At 44.0% G+C, this 26,584-nt stretch overlaps 1 protein-coding gene across 4 annotated transcripts in view; it reads left to right on the top strand.

Annotated features, from left to right (window-relative positions):
- The first annotated feature begins 1,433 nt into the window (after positions 1 to 1,433).
- Positions 1,434 to 26,584, top strand: part of GOLM2 (golgi membrane protein 2) — a 123,716-nt gene continuing 98,565 nt past the window's right edge. For all 4 annotated transcript variants that reach the window (XM_066341612.1, XM_066341614.1, XM_066341611.1 and 1 more), the window contains exon 1: positions 1,434 to 2,074. In XM_066341612.1, the coding sequence (XP_066197709.1) occupies positions 1,748 to 2,074 (327 nt within the window). In that variant the 5' untranslated portion in view covers positions 1,434 to 1,747. The remainder of the gene's footprint in view (positions 2,075 to 26,584) is intronic.

Below are 26,584 nucleotides of genomic sequence, written 5' to 3'. Positions count from 1 at the left end.
AGTTACCAATCTATGAAGGTGCAATAATTCTTTCCAGCTATTCTTTTCTTCTTCCTCTTCTTCCTCTTTCTCTTCCTCTTCCTCCTCCTCCTCCTCTTCTTCTTCTTCTTCCTAGTCTAAAATCATCAAGGAAGGAACTTTCTTTCAAAATAGATAGGAAGCATAGAATAATTATTTGAAGGTGACGTTTTCCTGCTGCAAAATCATACCACTCTGTTTTGAATGCAAGTACCGACGTTTTTTGGCCCTGCCTGGTAGCTCTCCGTTAAAGCGTTGTCCCAGAGTAGAGGTTACTAGTTCGATCCTGGGTCAGGACACATACAGGAACAGATAGATTCCTCTCTCTCTCTCTTGAAAATAAGTAAATTAATTGAAAGAAAGAAAAACTCAACGTTTTTGAGTTCTTGAGGCTTTATGCTCATGCAAGTTACTGAACATCAAGTCTGAAAAGTAAAGCAATTACATCTCCTTAAACAGGGATACAGCCAAGAATTTTAAATTTTAGGCAAGGGGAAAAGAAATATGCAGATAAAAGAGTTGGGGACTTTCTCTGTATCACCACAACGCTGAACATATAGCAACAATTAATGCATAGCGCAATGATGTTAGAGACGAGTGATCTGAACTCAAGCCTAACTTTGTCTCAAACAAGACACGGGACTTTGAGAAAGTTCTTGTCGCGTTTTTGTGTCTTGGATTCCTCGTCTGTAAAACTGTGGTTGAGAGAACAATACAAGACTAGGCATGCAAAAACATTTTGTAAGAGATCTATTATTTCTAATTTAAAATATGCTGGCTGTCACAGCATCAGTTATCATTCACTGAGGGCAGCTTCTGGACTTTCTATTTGGAAGCCCAGCTCCAAGCAAAATCAGCAGTTTAAGAACAGAAGCTCACACATACCTAATTGCTTTCGGTTCATGAAAGGAGTAACCTTGGTAACCTGCTGGCACCACCCCTTTCAGTCATAAATCTTACTTTTTCTTGCTGTTCTCTGTAATATTTGGGGCACCGATATTTTACTGTCTTTTTGTGTTCTCTCCACATCGTTAACAAAAACGAGAAAATTTCCTTCTACTGAAGCAAATACAAAACCTTTCTAGTCGCCCCGTCTGCCTGCAGCTCACCTCCTGGTTCCCCTGCATTAGGAGCTCAGAAGTCCTCAAAGACAAGCACTCCCCTAGACCCTGGGTTAAAGAAATTCAGCAGGTAAAAGCTGAAGGGACTCAGATTCAGTTAAAAGAGCTAAACGCCAAAACTAAAAACAGTCTTTCGACAGATATGACAATCGCGAGAGAAGCTTGCAAAGGGCGAGAGAAGCCCACTTTCTCGCGAGAAGAGGGGCCGGTGGAAACTAGGAAATGGCCCCCTGGGCGACCTGACCCAGCCAGTGGGCGGGGCCAGAGTTAAATCCGTCCCCTTCCGGCTCTCTTTTCCGCCCCTTAACCCTGAGGTGTTGGGCCTTGGGCCCAAGATGCCGGCAGTTAGGTTCTCTTGATTTCGGTCCCGTGATACAGGGTCCAGTTCAAAGCCTCCAGAACGTGGTTGGCTGGGTTTGAAGAGAGGGGGCGGGGAGGGGCTTGCGGCCCCACCCCCGTCTCCGGCTAGCGGACGAACGCACTGGCCCGCCTACTCCCTCCGCTGGCCCTGGTGCCGCGTTCCCCAGGCAACTCTGCAGCCCAGGCCTGAGCTTCTGCAGGCGGGTCTCTGCGGGAAGGCCCCCCCAGGCACAGCCCGGTTGGTCCCCATGGTGGGTTTCGGGGCCAACCGGCGGGCCGGCCGCCTGCCTTCTTTCGTGCTGGTAGTGCTGCTGGTGGTGATCGCGATCCTCGCCTTTAACTACTGGAGCATCTCCTCCCGCCACGTCCTGCTTCAGGAGGAGGTGGCCGAGCTACAGGGCCAGGTCCAGCGCACCGAGGTGGCCCGCGGGCGCTTGGAGAAGCGCAATTCAGACCTCCTGCTCTTGGTGGACTCGCACAAGAAGCAGATTGACCAGAAGGAGGCCGACTACGGCCGCCTGAGCAGCCGACTGCAGGCCAGGGAGGGCCTGGGGAAGAGATGCGAGGATGACAAGGTAAGGACCAGCCCTCACTCCTCCACCCCTATAGTTTCAGCTCCGGGTTGCGGGTGTTGGCCCGCTAGCGGCTGCTTATGCCTTCCAGGATTGCAGCCCCAGACGCTCCCCTTTATCACCAACAGCCCTTATGTCGGACCTTTCCTAGTTTATCACTACCACCTTTTCCAGTCCCTGCCAGACGAAACTGGCAGTAAGTTCTGGTTCTCACGAGTGGCCGGTGTGTGGATGCCGCCTTTTCTCCAAGCTCAATTGCTGAGTTGGCAGTAGTAATCATCTGGCCTATGTGGCTGCCTTGTGTTCACAGACACACCTAATCTGGAGACTGCCAGATTTGGTGCGGGTATTGTTGCCTTAGCCTTATTCCACGCACAATGGTTAATATTAATTTTTTTATTTACGGAATGGAGCTTCCTCCAACTCATCTACTTATGGTCGTCACCATATATATTTTAAGCAGTATGACTTTTCATAAATCTCCGTAGGACAGTGTATTAAGTAGTTAAATAAATATTTCTGCTCTTTTTGTGATCAAAATGTTCTGATAGCCTTTGGAGCCATATATGTGCCACATTTGTGACTTGGACATAATTGATCCAAAATTATGTACTCAATTTGAATTGTTAATGAAATTAGCCAAAAAGGTCGAATCTAAAAATATAGTCTATGCAACAGAATCTCATGTCACTGTTTTCATTGTTTTTGAAGGGAAATAAAAGTGAAATTTTGTGTGCTTAAGTAGCTATTATCGTTGGTGTTTTATACCATATAAAGGTTAAATTTAAAAAGTTTATAGCTAGACTGGAACTAGACCTGCTACTATATAGTCTTTGATCTCAATAACATATTGGGACTATATTAATTTATGACTTATGTAACTTCTGTTGGTTAAGCAGAGTGTGAAAATCCCTGGGTGGGATAAGTAGATGAATTTCTTCTGGTATGCTTCTTTGGTAATCTTCACATTGTTTTTTGTGTTCCTATTATGATTATAAGTTTTTATTTTGTATATCAAAATCATTTATAGTAATTTATTATGAATTAAAATCTCCATGAGCTCCCAACTTTTTTATTGTCACCAGCCCTACCTTAGCTTTATTTCATGAAGATTGAGATCCTTAGGTAAATGCTTCTCTATAAACCCTTCTTCTTCACAACAACATAGACATTTTCTGAGAGGAGCAAGAGATTAGCAAATTTGTACACATACTACATACACACTGAACTCTAAAGACAAAAATTCTCTTGCAGAGTAGGCAGAAATCCTTGAAATTTTGGACTATTTAAATGAGGTCTTCACACTTGGAATCGTTAGGTATTACTATTCAAGGTCTCTAATCTGAAAGGAAAGATAAATCTTTTCTAGAAAATTGTACTCTGGGTTCCACTTCTTCCATCGACTGAACTGTAATTATCAGTTTTAGTAGGTTTTCACTTTTACCTTCAAACCAGGTATAGGTGTCCTCTATTCTAAAAAAAATTTTATTTGCCTATATACTCCCTTTTCCCAATGAACCAATTTCTTTTTTTATTTTTTCTGCTGAACTTCAATTATTGATGGTCTATAAATGCTTCATTCACTTTTTTTTATCTTCATCCTAATCTTGTTTTATTCTGTCAACCAGCCTTCTTTCCTTCCCCTCCCTCCTTTTTTAGAGGGATTTTTAAAACTTAATTTCAGAGAGAGAGAGGCAGGAAGGGAGAGAGGGAGCAGAGATGAGAAACATTAACTCGTAGTTGCTTCACTTTAGTCCTCATATGTGCCTCGAGGGGTGGCTCAAGCCCGTGGCCTTTAAGCCACTGAAGTTTCAACCCATGCCGAAGATCCTGTGCTTAAGCAGGTGACCCTGTGAGACTGTGCTCAAGCTCATGACCTTGGGGTTTTGAACTGGGGACCTCAGCATCTGTAAGGCTGGTGGCCATGGCCATACGGGTTTCCATTGGATTCAGGCAGATGGTAAAGGAACTGTGGAGCCAGAAAATGATGAGCCATTCCATTTACTAGAGTCTTGCAACAGTAGACGAGCACGAAGGCAGGGAAAACCGCTTCCATCTCTCTCTCCCAGGACCTACATGCCAGACAGGCCAGGTCAAAAACTCCTTCTCTAGCAAACAGTAGCAAACAATGGCCCCTCCCAAGCAGATAGGCAGTCCGCAACTTGCAATCTGCCGCGCTGAGAGCAAGCACCCACAGCCTTACATAGACTATACATACATGGTGCTGCCCTGTGCTCATGCACCAATCAGGCAAAATACAAGCGAGCAAGCCTAATACACTTATTACACACTTGTTTGCCCAACACTCCACCCCTTTAGGGTTTTCGCTTCACAATCTACACCACAGTTATCCTCCTAATGGTCCCTGTTTGAGGAATGAGGTACCTTACATAAACAAACAGACTACAACAATAGCACAAGTTATACAATTTTAATAATTATAAAGGTGCCCTTCACAATGTCTCCCTAAGCACTCTGCCTAAGGCGCTAACTGCAGGCCCTTCTCTAGCCCCCTATCCCATGGTGGGTGGGAGGGCCTGTATAGTCTAGGGCTGTGTCTATGGAAACTGTCAAGTGTCCTTGGTGCATCTCTGCAACTGGATGTGAGCAGCTTCCTGATGCAGGAAGGCCTCCACTGGAGCTCCCCCCCACCCCCGCCCCACTACCAGGGTTCCTCATACTGTCCAAAGTGTCATGTTCATCCAACAAGGGAGCCAGTGCCCCCCTCTGGTCGCATTCAAAGAGTCTATTACACCATTCAATCCACGATAGACAGCCCAGCTGTCTGTGCAAATCACTAAGGTAAAGGTTCATTATAGGCAACTAGGCACACAGCTCTGTATTAACGGACCTCAGTGCCTTTCCATCAGTGCTCTGTCCATTACCACAAGCCCCATCCAAACCCCTCAGCAAGCTCACAGGGCCTGGTGGGGTCAAACACATTCAAGGCCTGTGCCATCTTGACAGTTCTCTTAGCTGCTGCTGCTTTTTAAAAAAGCACCTATTATGTTCTAATGCCAACACCTGCTGCACATTAGAAGGGGACCAATGGATTGCCAATTTTATATGGGGCCTCAGGTCTGCCCCCTCATCACTGTTGTCATGGCAGTTCTGAAGATGCTGCCTTAAAGAGGAGTATGTGGTAATGGTGGCCAATTTCTCCATCTCTGTTTCGGAGAGCATGGTGCCATCCACCCCTATGTCCCACAATTGTAGCAACCCTACCAGGGCTCAGTGGGTTTCTGCCTGAATTGTGCTCCCAACTCCATCAGCTCTACCTGGGTTTTTACCTCCTGGACGACCACTGGCCGGGCTCGGAGGCTGTAGACGGCAGCCTCAGCCTGAGCTTCCTCATCCTTGGAAGAGGAGTTGGAAACACCTGCTCCCATCGACTCAAAGCCACTCCACCTGCACAGATGTTGACCTTCGGCTGCCAGCTCTCGGCAAAAATCTGAGACTCGAGCTCTCGAACCCACAGTTGTTTCTCCAATAACTGCCAGTGCCAACATTCAGCTTCTAGGGAAAACTGCAACTCGCGAATCCACAATTCCTTCTCCAGAGACCATTCCAGTTCCAGGCACCATTGGTGCTCAGCCTGCATCTCACACTGCAGCTCTCAGACCTGGTTGGCCTCCTTCTCCAGCACTCACTCTAGGTCAAGCCGTTGTTGCTGCTCGGTCTGCAGCTCATCCTGGAGCTTTCGACCCTGGGCAGCTTCTCACACAGAACTCCTGGTTTCCTCTTGCAGAGTAAAAATCACCCAATTCACAGCCCCCAAAGGGACAGCCAAAGGAACTTTATGCCAGAGAATAGTGACCACTCCTCTATCCCACCCTTCAAGGGTGTTTGCAGCTCCATACCAATCTGATCTGAATCCTGCCGGCTGCGCCAGATATAAGGCCAGTGGCTGTGGCCATGCAGGTTCCCATTGGATTTGGGTAGATCAGGGGTCGGGAACCTTTTTGGCTGAGAGAGCCATGAACGCCACATATTTTAAAATGCAATTCCATGAGAGCCATACAACGACCCGTGTATGTTACGCATTATCCAATAAAAATTTGGTGTTGTCCCGGAGGACAGCTCTGATTGGCTCCAGCCACCCACAACTATTAACATGAGCGGTAGGAAATGAATGGATTGTAATACATGAGAATGTTTTCTATTTTTAACGTTATTATTATTATTATTTTTTTTACAGAGACAGAGAGAGAGTCAGAGAGAGGATAGACAGGGACAGACAGACAGTAACGGAGAGAGATGAGAAGCATCAATCATTAGTTTTTCGTTGCGTGTTGCAACACTTTAATTGTTCATTGATTGCTTTCTCATACGTGCCTTGACTGCGGGCCTTCAGCAGACCGAGTAACCCCTTGCTTGAGCCAGCGACCTTGGGCTCAAGCTGGTGAGCTTTTGCTCAAACCAGTTGAGTCTGCGCTCAAGCTGGCAACCTCAGGGTCTCGAACCTGGGTCTTCCGCATCCCAGTCCGACGCTCTATCCACTGCGCCACCGCCCAGTCAGGCCGTTATTATTATTTTTATTAAAGATTTGTCTGCGAGCCAGATGCAGCCATCAAAAGGGCCACATCTGGCTTGCGAGCCATAGGTTCCCGACCCCTGGGGTAGATTGTAAAGGAACTGTGGAGCCGGAAAATGGTGAGCCATTCTGTTTATTAGAGTCTTGCAATGGTGGACAAGCAAGGAGACAGGGAAAACCACTTCTCTCTCTCCCAGGATCTACACGCCAAATAGATGGGGCAAAAACTCCTTCTCTAGCAAACAATAGCAAACAATGGCCCTTCAAGCAGGCAGGCAATCTGCAATTTGCAGTCTGCCACCCTGAGGACAAGCACCCACGGCCTTACATAGACTATACACACATAGTGCTGCCCTATGCTCATGCACCAGTCAGGCAAAATACAAGCGAGCAAGCATGACAACGTTGTTACACACTTGTTTGCCCAACAGCATCTAAGGTCAGTGTTCCATCCACTGTACCACCAAAGGTCAGGCTCCTCCCCTTTTCTGAAGCCATTCACTTGAATATCACAAATGATAGTCTTCCTAGTCAAATCCAAACAAAATTTCTATTCTCAATATATTTAATTTCTCAGCATTTTCGTCCTGTTGATTGTCTCTAGCTTTTTGGAAACAATCTCCCTTCTTGCTTCCGTAATCTTGAACTTTCCAGATTTGCCTCTTACTGTCTTTACTATATTCTTTGCTGGTTTTTTTTTTTTTTTTTTTCCTTCAGCCACCTATTAATGGACTCTATTCTTGGGCCTTTGCTTTCTCTTTAGAGCAGCATTTCCAAAAGTGGTGTTAAACAAAATACTGTCCTAGGAATTGTTAATAGGTGATCAGAAAGAAAAAAGAAAAATGTTTTGGGAAGGAAATATTAAATAGTATAAGTAGTGTGTTCTCTTCCTGGAGTTCATAATTGTTACATACTATTGAGTCAGCTCTGATTTCTGGCAACCCTGTGAATGAATGATGTCTGCAATCTCCTTTCCTCAACAGCACTACTAAACTACTATAGACTCAGGTTTTATGGCTTCTTTTATGGAGGAAATCCATTTCATATTTGGTTTTCCTCTTTTTGTGCTACTTTCTATTTTTCTCAGCATATGGTCTTTTCCAAGGGACCCCGCCTTTTCATGATGTGCCTGCATAGGACAGACAGCTTTAGTTTTGTCATTTTTTGCCACCAGCAATGTTTCCGGCTTAATTAGTTCTACTTGTTCATCTTTCTAGCAGCCTAGGGTATCCGTAAAGCTCTCCTCCAATGCGATATTTCTTTTCTTTTTTTTAAAGAAGAGAGGGGGGGACAGATAGGGATGGACAGACAGGAAGCAAGAGAGATGAGAAGCATCAATTCTTCATTGTGGCACCTTAGTTGTTCATAGATTGCTTTCTCATATGTGCCATGACTGAGGGGCTACAGCGGAGCCAGTGACCCCTTGCTTAAGCCCACAACCTTGGGCTCAAGCCAGCGACCCTGGGCTTGGGCTTCAAGCCAGCAACATTTGGGCTCAAGCCAGCAACCGGGCTGTTGTATCTATCATCCCACGCTCAAGCTGGTGAGCCTGCGCTCAAGCCAGATGAGCCTACACTCAGGCCAGTGACCTCAGGGTTTTGAACCTGGGTCCTCTGCGTTCCAGGCCAACGCTCCATGCACTGTGCCACCACCTGGTCAGACCACAGTATTTCAAGTACAGCTTTTTTTTTTTTTTTTTTCTATCAGCCTTCCTCATTGCCCAACTTTTGCATTCATATGTAGTAATTGGGAATGTGAGGGTGTGGATGACCTTAGCCTTGGTCTCTAATGACTCCATTGCTCTTGATGATCTTTCCTATTCTTCCATTTCTACCCCTCCAAGTCACAGCCTTCTCTTGATTTCTTGGCTGCAGTCTCCATTTGAATTGAAGACTGAAGCAAGGTAAGCAAAATTTTTAACAATTTTAGTGTCTTCATTATCTATGTTAAAGTTATATATTTCTTCCCTAGTCATGATTTTTGTTTTCTTGATGTTCAAATACAGTCCTGCTTTGGCACTTTCTTCTTTTACTTTCTTTTAGTGTGAGGAGGGGAGGTAGAGATAGATTCCCACATGACCTCCCACCAGGATCCGCCCGGCAAGCCCTTTGGGGGATGATGGCTCTGCCCAACTGGCACCCTTGCTCAGTTGCAACTGGAGCCATTTTTAGTGCCTGAGGCAGAGGCCAGGGAGCCATCCTCAGTGCCCAGGGCCAACTTGCTCCAATTGAGCCATGGCTACAGGAGGGGAGGAGAAGAAAGAGAGAGAGAGAGAAGGAGAGAAGTGAGAGGGGTAGGGGTAGAGAAGCAGATGGCCACTTCTCCTGTGTTCCTGGACTGGGAATCAAACCCAGGACATCTACATGCCAGGTTGATGCTCTACCACTGAGCCAACTGGCCAGGGATTGTTCACTTTCATCATAGTTTTAAAGTCTCTAAGAAATCTATTGGTGCTTGACCAGGTGGTGGCACAATAGATAGTCAATCTGGGATGCTGAGGACCCAGTTGGAAACCCCAAGGTTGCTAACTTGTGCACAGACTCACCAGCTTGAGTGCGAGGTTGCCGGCTTGAACAAGAGGTCAAGCTGGTTTGAGCCCAAGATTGCTGGTTTGAGCAAGGGGTTACTGGCTCAGCTAGAGCCACCCCCCCCCCCATTACCCGTGTCAAGGTATGTATGAGAAAGCAATCAATGAACAATTAAACATCTCTGTCCCTGTTTGTGTTCCCCCACCCCCCCACTCACTAAAAAATAAAATCTATTAGTATAGAAGCCTATTTAGGCCCTGGCCAGTTAGCCAACATGTGGATGTCCCAGATTCGATTCCCAGTCAGGGCACATAGGAGAGGCTCCCATCTGCTTCTCCACCCTTCACCCTCTCATTTCTCTCTCTCTCTTCCTCTCCTGCATCCATGGCTTGATTGGAGCAAGTTGGCCCCAGGCGCTGAAGTTGGCTCCATGGCCTCAGTTGCTAAGAAGAGTAGCTCAGTTGCTGAGCAACGGAGCAATGCTCCAGATGGACAGAGCATCACCTCTTAGTGAGCTTGCCAGGTGGATCCTGGTAGGGGTGCATGCGAGAGTCTGTCTCTGCCTTCCCTCCTCTCACTAAAAACAACAACAACAACAAAAAACATTTCAAGCTTTGAAGGTTACAAATTAGGTTAGAATTCTAGCTCAGTTTATAGCTTTTGATTTTGGGGCAAGATATTTAACCACTTTGGGCCCATTTCATAAAATGGGGACTGTAGTATCTACCTAGGTATTGTACAGATCTGAGATCACCTTGCTTTTCCCCTTCCCCCTAAAGGGTTGAAGCCTAGAGGGGTATATTAGATTGTTAGGGCTACCACACAAAATACCATACAAAAGACTGGGTGGCTAAAAGCAATAGAAATTTTTATTCTTATAGTTCTGGAGTCTAGAAGTCCAAGGTTGAAGTGCCAGCAGGTTGGTTTCTCCTGGGGCCTGTTTCCTTGGCTTGCAGATGGCCACCCTCTTGCTGCTTGGTCATCACATGGTTATCCCTCTGTACATGTACAACCCTGGTAATTCTTCCTCTTCTTTTAATGACACCAGTCATATTGGATTAGGGCCCCATTCTAATGGTATCATTCTAACTTAATCAACATTTTAAAGACTTTCTTCCCAAGTAGGTTACATTCTGTAGTACTAGGGATTGAGACTTTAATATATGGATTTTGGAGAATATAATTCTACCCATAACAAGGGGGATCCATGGCATACACACTGCTTTTTTCTTTCCTCTTTCTGTCAGAAAGGCCCTTCTATTTCCTAGATGTAGGGCATTTCTCTTATCCTCACTTGAATTTTAGCTACCTATACCTTATACTAAAGCTATGTGGTCCAGGTGGTCCAAGTCAAACTCATTTTTTAAATTTATTTTTAAAAATTATTTTTATTTATTTCATTTTAGAGAAGAGAGACAGAGAGAGAGAGAGAGAGAAGGGGGGAGCAGGAAGCATCAACTCCCATATGTGCCTTGACTGGGCAAGCCCAGGGTTTTGAACTGGTGACCTCAGCATTCCAGGTTGACGGTTGATCCACTGCGCCACCACAAGTCAGGCCAAGTCAAACTCTTGATAAATAAATAGAGCTGTTAGAATGTAGAAAAGTTCTCCCCAAAATTATTGTTTCATTACAAATGCCTCCCCCAATTTTTTTTTAAATTGTCTGGTTTGAGGTTTGAAGCTGAACAATAAATGACCTCTTTTCCGTTTAACATTCATAATCTTCCCTGAAGCAATATATACCTTTGGATGAGTAGGGAAAAGGTCATATACCAGAAAGGAGGATGGGAAGCATAGTATATTTTTAAAATTTAATATCCTCATGTGTGTATTTGTGTGTGTATACAACACTCATACATGTACCAAATATGTATATATAAAATCCTGGTATATAATAGATGTTCATTACCATGGGCTCAAATCCTGGCTCTGCTGTTTAGTATGTGTGTAACGTTGGGCAAATTACTTAACTTTTCTGTGCCTCAGTTTACTTATTTGTAAAATGAGCATAATGACAGTTACCTCTCTCATTTTTGTGAAGTTTAAATGAATAAATTCAATAAAATGCATAGAACAATACCATACAGTGGAAAAAATGTTCAATAAATGTGTTAGGGCCCTGGCCGGTTGGCTCAGTGGTAGAGCGTCGGCCTGGCGTGCAGAAGTCCCGGGTTCGATTCCCGGCCAGGGCACACAGGAGAAGCGCCCATCTGCTTCTCCACCCCTCCCCCTCTCCTTCCTCTCTGTCTCTCTTCCCCTCCCGCAGCTGAGGCTCCATTGGAGCAAAGATGGCCCGGGTGCTGGGGATGGCTCCTTGGCCTCTGCCCCAGGCGCTAGAGTGGCTCTGGTCACGGCAGAGCGACGCCCCGGAGGGGCAGAGCATCGCCCCCTGGTGGGCAGAGCATTGCCCCCTGGTGGGCGTGCCGGGTGGATCCCAGTCGGGCACATGTGGGAATCTGTCAGTCTCTCCCCGTTTCTAGCTTCAGAAAAATTAAAAAAAAAAAATGTGTTAGTATTATTGTGTTTAGGTTCCAAGGAATTGCAAAAATTGTTAAAATTAGTATTTTAAAAAGGAAAAGTCAGGCCCCCTTACCCCTCCTTTCTGTAGAGAATGGAAAAAGAATGCAGGAGCTTCCTGACTTACAAGGACAACTGGGTCACCTAGTCATAGTTTAGCTCAGGGGTCCCCAAACTTTTTACACAGGGGGCCAGTTCACTGTCCCTCAGACCACTGGAGGGCCGGACTATAAAAAAAACTACGAACAAATTCCTATGCACACTGCACATATCTTATTTTAAAGTAAAAAAACAAAACGGAAACAAATACAATATTTAAAATAAAGAACAAGTAAATTTAAATCAACAAACTGACCAATATTTCAATGGGAACTATGCTCCTCTCACTGACCACCAATGAAAGAGGTGCCCTTCCAGAAGTGTGGTGGGGGCCGGATAAATGGCCTCAGGGGGCCGCATGTGGCCCGCGGGCCATAGTTTGGGGACCCCTGGTTTAGCTAATTCCTAGAATTCTCTGAAAGGGTGCCTGGGACCACTTGCCACACAGAGCAAAGAAGATAGAACTTATCTGAAAACCTTAGAAAACAATGTTTATGTGCCTTAATCAGGAATTCCTATACTTGACTCACCCTCCCATCCTAAAGTCATAAGAGTGACTTATACCTCTGGACAAAGGGATCACAAGCCCCTCCTTACCCACCCCAACCAGTACTTGATTTTGTATAAAAGCAGGGTCGGACTGTATGAGGCCCTACATGATTTGAGATTGTGCCCTGTGTAACTGTTGGAATCCATGGGAGTCCTAAAGACCAGAGTAACAGGCTTTATTGAAAGGAAGAAAGGAACCCTGCCGGGCACTTCTCCTGTGGAGAAGAGCGCTGGTTACAGACTAGGGGTGAATTATATAGTGTTTGGGAGAGCCTGAGGAGATACTGAGGCAAAAGTTCTGGTATGTCTGGAATGCTCCTCCTTGGGGGGCTTGCCAGCTTCTTGGAATTCCTCTGTCTCAGGGGCAATAGTCCAGAAAGGGTGAGGTCTGACAGATAAGCAGAACATCAAGAGGGCAGTTTGGAATTCACATATCTATCAGTAACTAGCTGGATAATTAATAAACTCCTCAAAAATTTCTTCTGTAACTTGCCTTGGTGTCTCTGTGTAACCCGCAGATTAAAGTACACTACATTACAACAATTATTCCACAACTAATTCCTTATTTCTGTCCTGCCTTTGCTTCAGGATGGGAATCTATCTGTGTTTCTGCCCAAGATCCAGTCCCAGCTTCAGCTTACCTGCTTCATTGTTTGCTCCTGTTTGTCCAGCTTTTTGTTTTTCCATTGCCTCGTCCATTTCTAGTTAGGCTTAGTTGACTCTCCCTTGTCTTAGCTGACTCCCTAAAGCAGGGGTCTCAAACTCGTGGCCCGCCGAACAATTTTGTGCGGCCTGCAGACTAATCCACGGGCTTACTTAATTTTATCCAAAATATTTTGAACTTCGTGGATTAGTCTACGGGCCGCACAAAATTGTTCGGGGGGCCGCATGCAGCCCGCGGGCCGTGAGTTTGAGACCCCTGCGCCTGAAGCCTGGCTGTTCCTCTGCAATTAGATCATCCTTCTACAGTTCTTCTAATATGCTGTAGAATAATTTCTGCCTTTGTCTCTTCCTCATCAGCCATAATCTGGTCAAATTCTAGCTGTAATTTAACTGTTACCTCAAATTATTCATAAACCATTGTATGGCCAGGGGCCTCCATCGTAGCCATTCACATGCAGGTTTTCTTTGAATTCGGGCAGATGGTAATGAATGGAGCCAAGAACTGGTGGGCCATTAGCTTTAATCCTAGCTTGCACCCGGCGGGCAAGAAATACACACTTTGGGAAAACACTTCCCTTTCCATTCAGGGCTCCCAAAGCCGCTGACTCATCTGAATTTTCCTAGAATCAAAGGTTTCTACCTCACCAGCCTTATTCACCTCTGTTCCCCATCCCTTCTCTTTGTACCAACTCTGTACAAATTCTGCACAAACTGGCTTCTTCTTCAGCACTCCGCCATCCTGGCTGCCTCTCCTCTGCAATGCTAATGGCAGGATCTGAGCAAGCGAGAGCCCATGGTCTGCTTCATTTTATAGTGTAGAAAATTAAAGCCTTTAAGCCAATATACAAATAAGGAAGTCTCTGATACAAGGCCACTTATCTGAGGCATAATGGGATTCCTCGTAAGAGTGCACCACCCCACATCATGCAATAGTCAAGGTTGTGGGGAAAAGCTTAGTTTTGAAAAGATCTTAGTATTAAAAGGGTGGGAAAGGCTTAGTCTTAAAACTAAGCCTTAAGCTATAGGGACCCTGCCTGCTTACAGCCTGTCCCCCACATCCAATGCAAACTATAAGTGAGTAAACGTATACATCATATTTACAAACTTATTTGACTAACAACCATACAAAACTCATACGTCCTCTTCAAACTATACTGCTCACAAAAATTAGGGAATATTTCAATATGAATATGAAGTGATAAATTTTTGTGAGCAGCGTATATCTCTTTCTTACCTCTTTGGTTCCTGTAAGCGTTTCTCATGTAATTCCTATTATCTGTGTCTACCATGAAGCCCCCTGGGACTTCTGACTTGGAGCATGCTTTTCCTTCTGTAAAGCCAGAAGCCACGGCCACTATCACAGCAGCCTGGCCCATGCAGGTTCGCATTGGATTCGAACAGTCAGAAAAGAAACAATGGAGCCAAGAACTGATGGGCCATTAGCTTTAATCCTAGCTTGCACCCGCCAGGCAAGTAAAAACACACACTGGGCTCCAAAACCCACTCACATTCAGTGCTCACAAAGCTACTGACTTATCCGAGTTTTCCTAGAATCAAAGGTTTCTAGCTCACCAGTCTCATTCACCTCTGTTCCCCATCTCCTTCCTTCTTCCTGCACAAACTCTGCACTAACTGGCTTCTCACTCAACACTCCGCCATCTTGGCTGCTTCCCCTGACCTCCTCCACATGGCCTTTCTGCTCTGCTCTCTGCTGTCTCCTCTAATGTTAATCTCAGGAACCAAGAGAGCAAGCTCCCGTTCTGCCCCTATTTTATAGTGTCTACACCTTTAATCCAATATACAAAATAGGGAGGTCTCTAATACAAAGTCACTTATCTGGGACATGATGGGATTGTACCACCCCACACCAAAGAAGGGTGGGAAAGGCTTAATCCCAAAATCGAGGCTACAAGGATTCTGCCTGCCCACAGCCCACCCCCAACACATTAATATCACCTGGGCGACGGCCTCCACGTGGGCAGCGCCATCTTTAACAAAGTGAGCATAATATATTTTATCTGCCCAACACCTTCTTTGTGCACAATTTACATTTATTGTTCAAGCCACACTAATTAATTTTGTTCTTCATTTCTCACTAATAGCTTCTAACCTTGTCTTTTCAACCCAATTTTAAGTTCCTTAAGTAAGGACCATATTTAAAAAGATTTCCTTTGTGTTGTTGGTAGTCCTTAGTGCTGATGCAGTGTTATGGATTACTGGATTAGGCCCTAATCCAGTGTCTTCAGTCCTTATTAAAAAAATTTGGCCTAACCAGGTGGTGGCACAATGGATACAATGCAAGGATGCTGAGGACCCAGGTTTGAAACCCCGAAATCACCGACTTGAGCATGGGATCATAGACATGACCCCATGCTCACTGCCTTGAGCTCAAAAGACTCTGGCTTGAGCCCAAGGTCACTGGCTTGAGCAAGGGGTTACTGGTTTGGCTGGAGACCCCCTCACATCAAGGCACATATGAGAAAGCAATCAATGAATAGCTAAGTGTAATCCTCCAACCCACTGCGAACTACCAGAGTCGTTTGGAAAAAACCTACTCAAGACACAAACTGATGTCAAGAGAATAAGGGAGAGGCTGCCAAAAGGCAAAGAAGACCTCTTGAATCTCCTTCTCCCTCAGCTTTTATTGATCAGAATTAGAACAAAGGGGATGGAGATCAAGTAATAAGGGAAAAGAATGACTAATGGATTTTTTGCTGATATGGAGAAAAGGCTAATTGGGTCAGTACATTGTTTTTCTTTTGCTAATTAACAAGCACAAAGGAAGGGGCAATCTAGAACCTCTAGGCTAATTTTCTAAAGTCAGTTCACTTGCATTTCTTTGTGTTTTTACAAAGGTAGGTCACTTACAGTTTCTTGGTGTTTGCATCCAAGACACATTCACTCAGGGCTTTTTTTTTTTTTTTTCCAGAGACGGAGTCAGAGAGAGGGACAGATAGGGACAGAGATTAGAAGCATCAATCATCAGTTTTTCGTCGTGGCACTTAGTTGTTCATTGATTGCTTCTCATATATGCCTTAACCGTGGGACTACAGCAGACCGAGTAACCCGTGCTCAAGCTGGCGACCTCAGGTCACTCAGGGCTTTTAACTAAAGTTCCCCAGTCCAAGTCATAGAGGGCTCAAGGTTAGATGGTGATTCCCTACAGCTAAGAAACCACAATGAAAAATTGATGCTTCTCCCCTGACCAGGCGGTGGCACAGTGGATAGAGCGTTGTACTGGGATGCGGAGAACCCAGGTTTGAGACCCCCGAGGTTGCCAGCTTGAGCGTGGGCTCATCTGGTTTGAGCAAAGCTCACCAGCTTGGACCCAAGGTTGCTGGCTTGAGCAAGGGGTTACTCGGTCTGCTGAAGGCCCACGGTCAAGGCACATAGGAGAAATCAATCAATGAGCAACTAAGGTGTTGCAATGAAAAACTGATGACTGATGCTTCTCATCTCTCTCCCTTCCTGTCTGTCTGTCTCTCTTTCTCACTAAAAAAATAAGAAGAAGAAAATTTGGACACTGATACAGGAAGACACATAGGGAAGAAAGTCATGTAGAGATGGAGTCCTTGACTGAAGTGATACATCTACAAGCCAAGGGATTGCCAGAAACTTCTAGATGCTAAGAAAGAGGCAAGGAAGGATCCTTCCCTAGCTCTCAAGAGAGAGAGAGAGCATGGCTGTACTGACAACTTATTTTTGGACTTCTAGCCTTCAGAATTGTGAGAGAATAAATTTCAGTTGTTTTAAGGCACCAAGTTTGTGGTACTTTGTTTCGGCAGCCCAAGGAAGCTAATAACAAGATTCAATAGAAACTCCAGAAGACATTTTTTTTTTTTTGTAGTACCTGACAAGCTGATTCTAAAATGTATATGGAAATGTAAATAACCTAAGATAGCCAAATTTACAAAAATAAAAAGTTAGAGGACTTGTACTTCCTGATTTCAAGACTTGTTATACAGATGTAATAATCAAGACAGTGTGATATTGATGGGGGAAAAAAAAGAAACAGGTGTATAAATTGCTGGAGAATAGAGTGCAGAAATAGATCCACAGATTGATACGTGGTTAATTGATATTTGACAAAGATGTCAAAGCCATTTAATGGGAAAAGGAAAGTCTTCAACAAAAGATTTTGAAACAACTGTATATCTTTCTGTGGAAAAAACAATAACTGCTACCTCTCAATATACATGAAATTAACTTGAATCACAAATCTAAATGTAAAAGATGAAACTATAAATCTTCTAGAAGAAAACATAGGAGAAAATATTTGTGTCTTTAGGATAGGCACAGATTTTTGAGGGTATGAAAAGCATGAAATATAAAGAAAAAATTGATAAGTCAAACTATCAAAATTAAAATTTGTTGCTCAAAAGGTACCAGGTTTTTTTTTTTTGTGGGTATATTTGTTGGGTTTGGGTTTTTTTTTGTATTTTTCTGAAGCTAGAAGCGGGGAGACAGTCAGACAGACTCCTGCATGTGCCCAAGAGGAATCCACTTGGCATGCCCACCAGGGGCTATGCTCTGCGCATCTGGGGTATTGCTCTGCTGCAGCCGGAGCCATTCTAGTGCCTGAGGTGGAGGCCATGGAGTTGTTCTCAGTGCCCGGGCCAACTTTGCTCCAATGGAGCTTTGGCTGTAGGAGGGGAAGAGAGAGAGATAGAGTAAGGAGGGGGGAAAGGTGGGAAGCAGATAGATGCTTCTCCTGTGTGCCCTGACTGGGAATCGAACCCGGGACTTTTACACGCCAGGCTACGCTCTACCACTGAGCCAAACAGCCAGGGCAAAAGGTACTGTTTTTTAAAGAAGAAAATGCAAGACACAGATTGGAAGAAATAATTATAGTACATGTCTCTGACAAGAATTTTACCAGCATATACAGAGTGGAGCAAAATTAGGTTTATAGTTGTAGTTTGTATAGAAAAGAATACAATACTTAATAATAATATGAGTAAACCCTGAGTTTTATATACTCACAACTGTAAACCTACTTTTGCCACACCCTCTATATAAACCTTTTACAACTCAATAATAAGATAACCCAGTTTTTAAAATGAGCAAAAGATTTGCTTGACCAGGCGGTGGCTCATTGGACTGGGATGCAGAGGACCCAGGTTTGAGACCCCGAGGTCGCCAGCTTGAGCGTGGGCTCATCTGGTTTGAGCAAAAGCTCACCAGCTTGGACCCAAGGTCACTGGCTTGAGCAAGGGGTTACTCGGTCTGCTGAAGGCCCACAGTCAAGGCACATATGAGAAAGCAGTCAATGAACAACTAAGGTGTCCCAACAAAAAACAAATGATTGATGCTTCTCATCTCTCTCTGTTCCTGTCTGTCTGTCCCTATTTATCCCTCTCTTTGACTCTCTCTCTGTCTCTGTAAAAAAATAAAAAATAAAAAAAAAATAAATAAATGAGCAACAGATTTGAACAGACATTTCATCAAAGAAGAATTATGAATGGCAAGTAAGCTCATGGAAAGATGCTCAATATCATTAGTCATTAAGAAAATGCTAACTAAAACCACAATTGGGCAACACTACTACACAACCATTAAAATGACTAACATTAACAATATTAATATCAGCCTGACCAGGTGATGGCGCAGTGGATAGAGCATTGGACTGGGATGCCGAGGACCCAGGTTCGAGACCCCGAGGTCACCAGCTTGAGTGCGGGCTCATCTGGCTTGAGCAAAATAAAAAAAAAATGCTCACTAGCTTAGACCCAAGGTCGCTGGCTCAAGCAAGGGGTTACTCGGTCTGCTGAAGGCCCGCAGTCAAGGCACATATGAGAAAGCAATCAATGAACAACTAGTGTCGCAATGAAAAACTGATGATTGATGCTTCTCATCTCTCTCCTTTCCTGTATGTCTGTCCCTATCTCTCTCTCTCTCTATCTCTCTCTCTCTGTCTGTCCCTGTAAAGAAAAAATAAAAAAAAATAAACAAAAAAAACAAAAAATATATTAATATCAAGTGTTAGTGTAGATGTGGAGCAACTATAACTATATACTGCTTGTGGGAGTATAAAGTGGTACACCACTCTGGAAAATTGCTTAGCAGTTTCATATAAAGTTAACACCTCTGTAGTATTTCACACCTCAGTAGTATTTACCCAAGAGAAAAACATATGATCACACAAGACTTATATACAAGTATTCATAGTAGCTATATTCCCAAAAGCCAAAAACTGGAAAGACTCAAATTTCAATCAGCATGTGAATAGATAAATAACATGATAAATCAATAAAAAGGATTGACCCTGGCCAATAAGCTCAGTTGGTTAAAGTGTCCCCTTATGTCAAAGTTGTGGGTTCTATCCCCAGTGAAGGCACATACAAGAATCAATCAATGAGTACATAAATAAGTAGAACAAGAAATTGATGTTTCTCTCTCTCTCCTTTCCTCTCTAAAAAAATATCAAGTTAAAAAAAAAAAAAGGATTGCCTTACTGGTGGTGGCAAAGTGGGTAGAGCCTTGGTCCTGGATGCTGAGGGCTCTGGTGGGCTCTTCGTTGTGAGTGCGCTCTTGTGACCTTGAGTGCAGGGGCAGCACAGGATCATCGACATGATCCCAAGGTAACTGGCTTGAGCCCAAAGGTGGCTGGCTAGAAGCCCAAGATCACTGGCTTGAGCAAGGTGTGACTGGCTTGCCTGGAGCCTTCCCCCACCCTTGTCAAGGGATATATGAGAGGTAATCAGTAAACAAAGTGAAGCAACTATAAGTTGATGCCTCTCATCTTCCTCTTCCCTTTCTTTCCCTTCCTGTCTCTCTCTCATAAAAAAAGGATTGAATTACTGATATGCTCAACAACATAACTAAATCTCAGAACTATAGCTGAGTAGAAGAAGCCCACATAAAAGAATGTATACTTATGATTCCATTTATATTTATAATATTCTAAAAGAAGCTAACTAATCTATAATGATAGAAAACAGAACAGTTTTTGCCTGAGGCCAGAGGTGCAGGGAGAGATGAAAAAGGGGCAACAGGAAACTGGGGGGAGGGGAAGGTTAAAATGTGTTATATCTTGATTGTAGTAGTGGTTACACTGATATTTAAAGCTATCAAAGCCAACAAATTGTATACTTTATTTTTCTGAAGCTGGAAACAGGGAGAGACAGTCAGACAGACTCCCGCATGCGCCCGACCGGGATCCACCCGGCACGCCCACCATGGGGCGATGCTCTGCCCACCAGGGGGCGATGCTCTGCCCATCCTGGGCGTCGCCATGTTGCGACCAGAGCCACTCTAGCGCCTGAGGCAGAGGCCACAGAGCCATCCCCAGCACCCGGGCCATCTTTGCTCCAATGGAGCCTTGGCTGCGGGAGGGGAAGAGAGAGACAGAGAGGAAATCGCGGCGGAGGGGTGGAGAAGCAAATGGGCGCTTCTCCTGTGTGCCCTGGCCGGGAATCGAACCCGGGTCCTCCACACGCTAGGCCGACGCTCTACCGCTGAGCCAACCGGCCAGGGCCAAATTGTATACTTTAAATAGAATAGTTTATTGAACCAAATTTTACTTCAATGAAAGTTGTTAAAAAATTAAAATTAAAACATGGCAATGAAAGTGGGGTGAGGAAGCTAAGCAATGGCTTTCTATTGCCCTTAACATAGCTCACAAATCTTTTCACACCCTAACTTAAGCCTTGAAGTCCAGCATCCAATATTATTTTCCCTTTTGCTCCCTCCACTCCACATACTGAACTTTTAGATTCTCAAACTCTCCTGCTCTTCCCTGTCTGTGTTTCGAAACATAACGTACCCTTTATTTGGAACCCTCAGCTTATCTCTCCAAAGCTTCTTATTGCTTCAAACCTCTCATCCTTTTGTGTGTGTGTGTGTGTGTGTGTGACAGAGACAGAGAGAGGGACAGATAGGAACAGACAGACAGGAAGGGAGAGAGATGAGAAGCATCAGTTCTTCCTTGTGGCACCTTAGTTGTTCATTGATTGCTTTCTCATATTGATTGCTTTCTCATATGTGCCTTGACCAGGGTGCTACAGCAGACTGAGTGATCCCTTGCTCTAGCCAGTGACCTTGAGCTCAAGTTGGCGAGCCTTGCTCAAACTAGATGAGCCCACGCTCAAGCTGGCGACCTTGGGGTCTCGAACCTGGGTCCTCCATGTCCCAGTCCAACGCCCTATCCACTGCGCCACCGCCTGGTCAGGCAAACCTCTCATTCTTTACCTCACTGAAGCCTAATCATTTTTAAGGACTCAACTAAAACTTTCTTTTTTCTTTTTTTTAAGTGTGAGGAAGGGAGATAGACAGACTCCTGCATGTGCCCTGACTGAGAATCACCTGCCAACCCCATCTGGGGCTGATGCTCAAGTACCTACCGAGCTATTTTAGTGCCTAACGATGACTCGCTTGGACCAACTGACCTATCCTCAGCATCCCGAGGCTAGGCTTGAACCAATGGAGCCACTGGCTGTGGGAGGGGAAGAGGGAGAGAAAGGGAAGAGGGTGAGGGGAGAGAAGCAGATGGTCGCTTCTGTATGCCCTAACCGGGAATGGAACCTGGGACATCCATATTCTGGGTTGATACTTGATTCACTGAGCCACTGGCCAGGGCCAAATTTTCTTTCTCAGTATCTTACCCAAATCCTTAAATTAATTTAGGTCCTCCCCTCATATTTTTTGCTCAATTTTAAGCTCCCTATCATGCATACTGTGATCTGTCTCTCATTCACTCATTCACTACTGTATCCAGAAGATATAGCTTAGGAACTCACTCAAAGTAGAAATTAATTTTTTTTCCTTTTTTTTTTTAAATTTTATTTATTTATTTTTAGAGAGGAGAGAGAGACAGAGAGAGAAGGGGGGAGGAGCAGGAAGCATCAACTCCCATATGTACCTTGACCAGGCAAGCCCAGGGTTTCGAACTGGCGACCTCAGCATTTCCAGGTCGACGCTTTATCCACTGCGCCACCACAGGTCAGGCCAAAGTAGAAATTTAAACATATCTGATGAATAAAGAAATGAAATTGGGGTTAAGGATTGCAGCCCAGGGTGTGTAAACATTCAGTGAGAGAGGGATAGATGAAAGAAAATGGATATTATTGAAGCTAAGGTAGAACAATCAGACATTGAAGGCAACTGGTCAAAACTCTCCAAGGAGGAGTTATTTGGTGAGGAAAAAATAGGACAAGAAAGTTAAAGTTAATTAGGAATATGAAAGAGAACGTGAAGCACTTGAGAAACTGAAATCACTGCATGCCTAGCCTGTGCCTAGAAGGAAGCTTGAATTTTCAGTGAATGGAAATGTTAACTCTTCTAAGAAAGAAGCTAAAATAGGGAAGACTTAGGTCTTCATACACAAAAAATTAGGTTTTTTTTGCTTAATGAAATCACAGTTCAAAAAGTGCTCCCTGTCACTTCAGAGAACAGATAGCCCATGCCACACTACAAGAATTGTTTCTTTTTCTCTCAAGTGTGTGTAAGGAAGCTCCTTGGATGTACTTTTACCCTTTCTCTCCATAACTAAAGCCATCATTTTTTCAGGAATCAGTTTATTTCCTGAGCCCCGCGGAACCTTCTGGGATTACTCTGTTTCTTATCATGGGAGCGAGGCAAAGTGGAGAAATAGGAAAGCAAGAAAGGGAGACAAAAAGGAAAAATGGTGACATGTTTCTAAGATCTTTTTAGTATGGAGTACAGTAAGTGTTTGATATATTTTTGACAATTTAATTAAAATATTTGGGTTTTAAGGGAACAGTACACCTTTTCCACCATCTTGGAACCTGTGCAGGCCTGCTGAGCACAGGACTTCTATAATGGCAAATCTGTCTAGAAGGCTGTGATCAAAGGCTATTTTTGCTAGTAAAAGCAGGGTCTCTGGAACTAAAGGGAGCACACAGTTGTGTGTGACACAGATGGGAGAGAGAGAGAGAGAGAGAGAGAGACAGATAGGGACAGACAGACAAGAAGAGAGAGGGAGATGAGAATCATCAGTTCTTCGTTGCGGCTTCTTAGTTGTACATTGATTGCTTTCTCATATGTGCCTTGACTGGGGGGTTACAGCAGAGCGAGTGACCCCATGCTCAAGCCAGTGACCTTGGGCAAAAGTCAACGACCTTTGGGCCATGTCCATGATCTCATGCTCAAGCCATTGACCTCATGATTTTGAACCTAGGTCCTCTGTGTCCCAGTCTGATATTCTATCCACTGTGCCACCGCCTGCTCAAGCAGCTCTTCTTTTTTTTTTTTTTTTTTTTTGTATTTTTCTGAAGCTGGAAACGGGGGGAGACAGTCAGACAGACTCCTGCATGCGCCCGACCGTGATCCACCCGGCACGCCCACCACGGGTGATGCTCTGCCCACCAGGGGACGATGCTCTGCCCCTCCGGGGCATCGCTCCTCCGCGACCAGAGCCACTCTAGTGCCTGGGGCAGAGGCCAAGGAGCCATCCCCAGCGCCCAGGCCACCTTTGCTCCAATGGAGCCATGGCTGTGGGAGGGGAAGAGAGAGACAGAGAGGAAGGAGGGGGGTGGTAGAGAAGCAAATGGGCGCTTCTCCTATGTGCCCTGGCCGGGAATCGAACCTGGGTCCCCCGCATGCCAGGCCGACGCTCTACCGCTGAGCCAACCGGCCAGGGCTCAAGCAGCTCTTCTTAAAATTGAAGATGCCTATGCTTGAGATAAAACTGAATTCTATCTAGACAATAGATATGCTTATGTGTACCAAGCAAAGAACAACTCAGTGAGTCCTGCTGACAAACTGAACAAAACCAGAGTATTCTGGGGAAAGTTAACTCATGCTCATAGAAATAAATGGTTTGTGCTAAATTCCAAAGCAACCTTCCTGCTAAGGTTGTTGGACACAGAATCCATGTAATGCTATATACCCTTCAAGGATTTACTTATATTGAAAAGTAAATAAATAAAAATGGTTTTGTTAGAAAAAAAAAATACGGCCCTGGCCGGTTGGCTCAGCGGTAGAGTGTCGGCCTGGCGTGCGGGGGACCCGGGTTCGATTCCCGGCCAGGGCACACAGGAGAAGCGCCCATTTGCTTCTCCACCCCCCCCCCCCTCCTTCCTCTCTGTCTCTCTCTTCCCCTCCCGCAGCCAAGGCTCCATTGGAGCAAAGATGGCCCGGGCGCTGGGGATGGCTCCTTGGCCTCTGCCCCAGGCGCTAGAGTGGCTCTGGTCGCGGCAGAGCGACGCCCCAGAGGGGCAGAGCATCGCCCCCTGGTGGGCAGAGCCTCGCCCCTGGTGGGCGTGCCGGGTGGATCCCGGTGGGGCACATGCGGGAGTCTGTCTGTCTCTCCCTGTTTCCAGCTTCAGAAAAATACAAAAAAAAAATACAAGACCAAATTTTTTCAAGAAAAGAAAGAATTCACTGAAGATGAATCCTAATGGATGAAATGTAGTTCACCAAACTTCAAAGGGGTAAGCACAGAAGGATCCTAAGTGAATCCAGGAAAGCTTGAAAAGTATATATATTGTATCTTCACAGGTCAAGCAGTTCAATAAAAGAGTAGAATGTAAGGTACATAGTGGTGAGAAGGAAGGGAATTTGTGGCTAAAGATCAAGATATTTGGACTAGACTATTACTGTATTTCCCCATGTATAAGATGATCCCATGTATAAAAAACACCTTATTTTGGGGCTCAAAATTTGAGGACAAAATGTATTACATAAAGTTATTGAACTCAAGTTTTATTTATCATAAAATTCATACACCTCATCACAGTCAAAACTCCTATCCATTTGTCCTCATCTATGTCTGATGACGAATCACTGTCTTCAACAAGGAGTGCAAAAACAAGCACAAAAAAGCGGGAAATGCAAGTAAAAAAAATCTATAACCACTGTATAAGATGCACCCAGTTTTTAGACCCCCAATTTTTTTAAAGTGTGTCATATATGGAGAAATATGGTATTTTTCATTGTAAAATATACACAACAAAAAATTATTATTTCAATCACTTTTAAGTTTATAATTCAAAGGCATTAAGTACATTCTCAATGCTGTATAACCATCACCACTATCTATTTCTAGAACATATTTTATCATTCCAAACAAAAAACTTTGTGCCCACTAAGCAATAACTGTCCCCTTTCCTCAGCCCCTGCTAACCTCATTCTATTCTACTTTTTGTCTCTATTTGTTTTTTCAAGATACTTCATATAAGTGGATCATACCATATTTGTCCTTTTGTGTTTGGCTTATTTCATTTAGCATAATGTTTTCAAGATTTCTCCATGTTGTATTATGTATCAGAACTTTATTGCTCTTTAGAACTGAATAATATCCCATTGTATGGAATACACCACATTCTGTTTATCTACTCACCTGTTGATGGACACTTGATCTGTTTCCACCTTTTGGCTATTATGAATAATACTTTGAATATTGATGACAAGAATCTGCTTGAGTCTCTGTTTTCAATTCTTTGGGTATGCACCTAGGAGTGGAATTATTGGGTCACAGATGATTCTGTGTTTGAAACCATAAAACTGTTTTTCAGTGACTACGCCATTTTACATTCTCACCAACAATGTATAAGATGTACAAGGGTTCCAATTTCTCCATATTCTTGGCAATATACCATATTTCCCCATGTATAAGATGCTCCCATGTATAAGACACACCTTAATTTTGGGGCCCGAAATTTGAAAAAAAATGTATTACATAAATTTATTGAACTCAAGTTTTATTCATCATAAAATTCATACAGCTCCTCATCACTGTCAAAACTCCCACCCATTAGCTTGTCCTCATCTGTGTCTGATGATGAATCACTGACCTCATATATTGCCTTATCCTCAGTTCCATCTATAGGATTTAAAATGCCACAGCCACTGTATAAGACGGACCCAGTTTTTAGACCCCAATTTTTTTGGTAAAGGGTGTGTCTTATACATGGGAAAATATGGTACATTATTTTTATTTTTTTAATAATAACCATCCTAGTGGGTGGAAGTGGTATCCCACTGTGGTTTTGATTTGCATTTCTCTGACAACTAGTGATGCTGAATATCTTTTCATGTGTCCCTTGGCTGTTTTTTTATCTTCTTTGGGAAATGCCTCCTCAAGTCTTTTGCCCATATTTGAATTGGGTTGTGCTTTTTTGTTGTTGTTGAGTTGTAGGTGTTCTTTACATATTCTAGATATAAATGCTTATCAGATATGTGATTTGCAGATATTTTCTCCTTGCTGTGGGTTGCCTTTTTATTCTGTGGATTGTGTCTTTTGATGAACAAAAGTTTTTAATTTTAGTTAAGTTCAATTTTATCTATTTTTTCATTTGTTGTCTATGTTTTTGGTGTCATATTAAAAAACCATTACCAAAACAGTCAAATTTTTATTTTGAAAAGATAATATGGGGGTAGTATGGAAGATAATTGTAGAAAAAAGAAATTAAAGTCAAGATCAGTTAGGAAATACATTACTGCAGAAGTTCAGGCAAGAATATGAGCCTAATTTATTTATTTATTTTTGTATTTTTCTGAAGTTGGAAACAGGGAGGCAGACAGACTCCCACATGTGCCGGACCGGGATTCACTCGGCATGCCCACCAGGGGGCGATGCTCTGTCCATCTGGGGCGTTGCTCTGTTGCAACCAGAGCCATTCTAGCGCCTGAGGCAGAGGCCATGGAGCCATCCTCAGCACC

The sequence above is a fragment of the Saccopteryx leptura genome, chromosome 6 (assembly GCF_036850995.1).
Source record: "Saccopteryx leptura isolate mSacLep1 chromosome 6, mSacLep1_pri_phased_curated, whole genome shotgun sequence".
NCBI lineage: Eukaryota > Metazoa > Chordata > Mammalia > Chiroptera > Emballonuridae > Saccopteryx > Saccopteryx leptura.
This window is presented reverse-complemented; position numbering and strand designations above follow the sequence as displayed.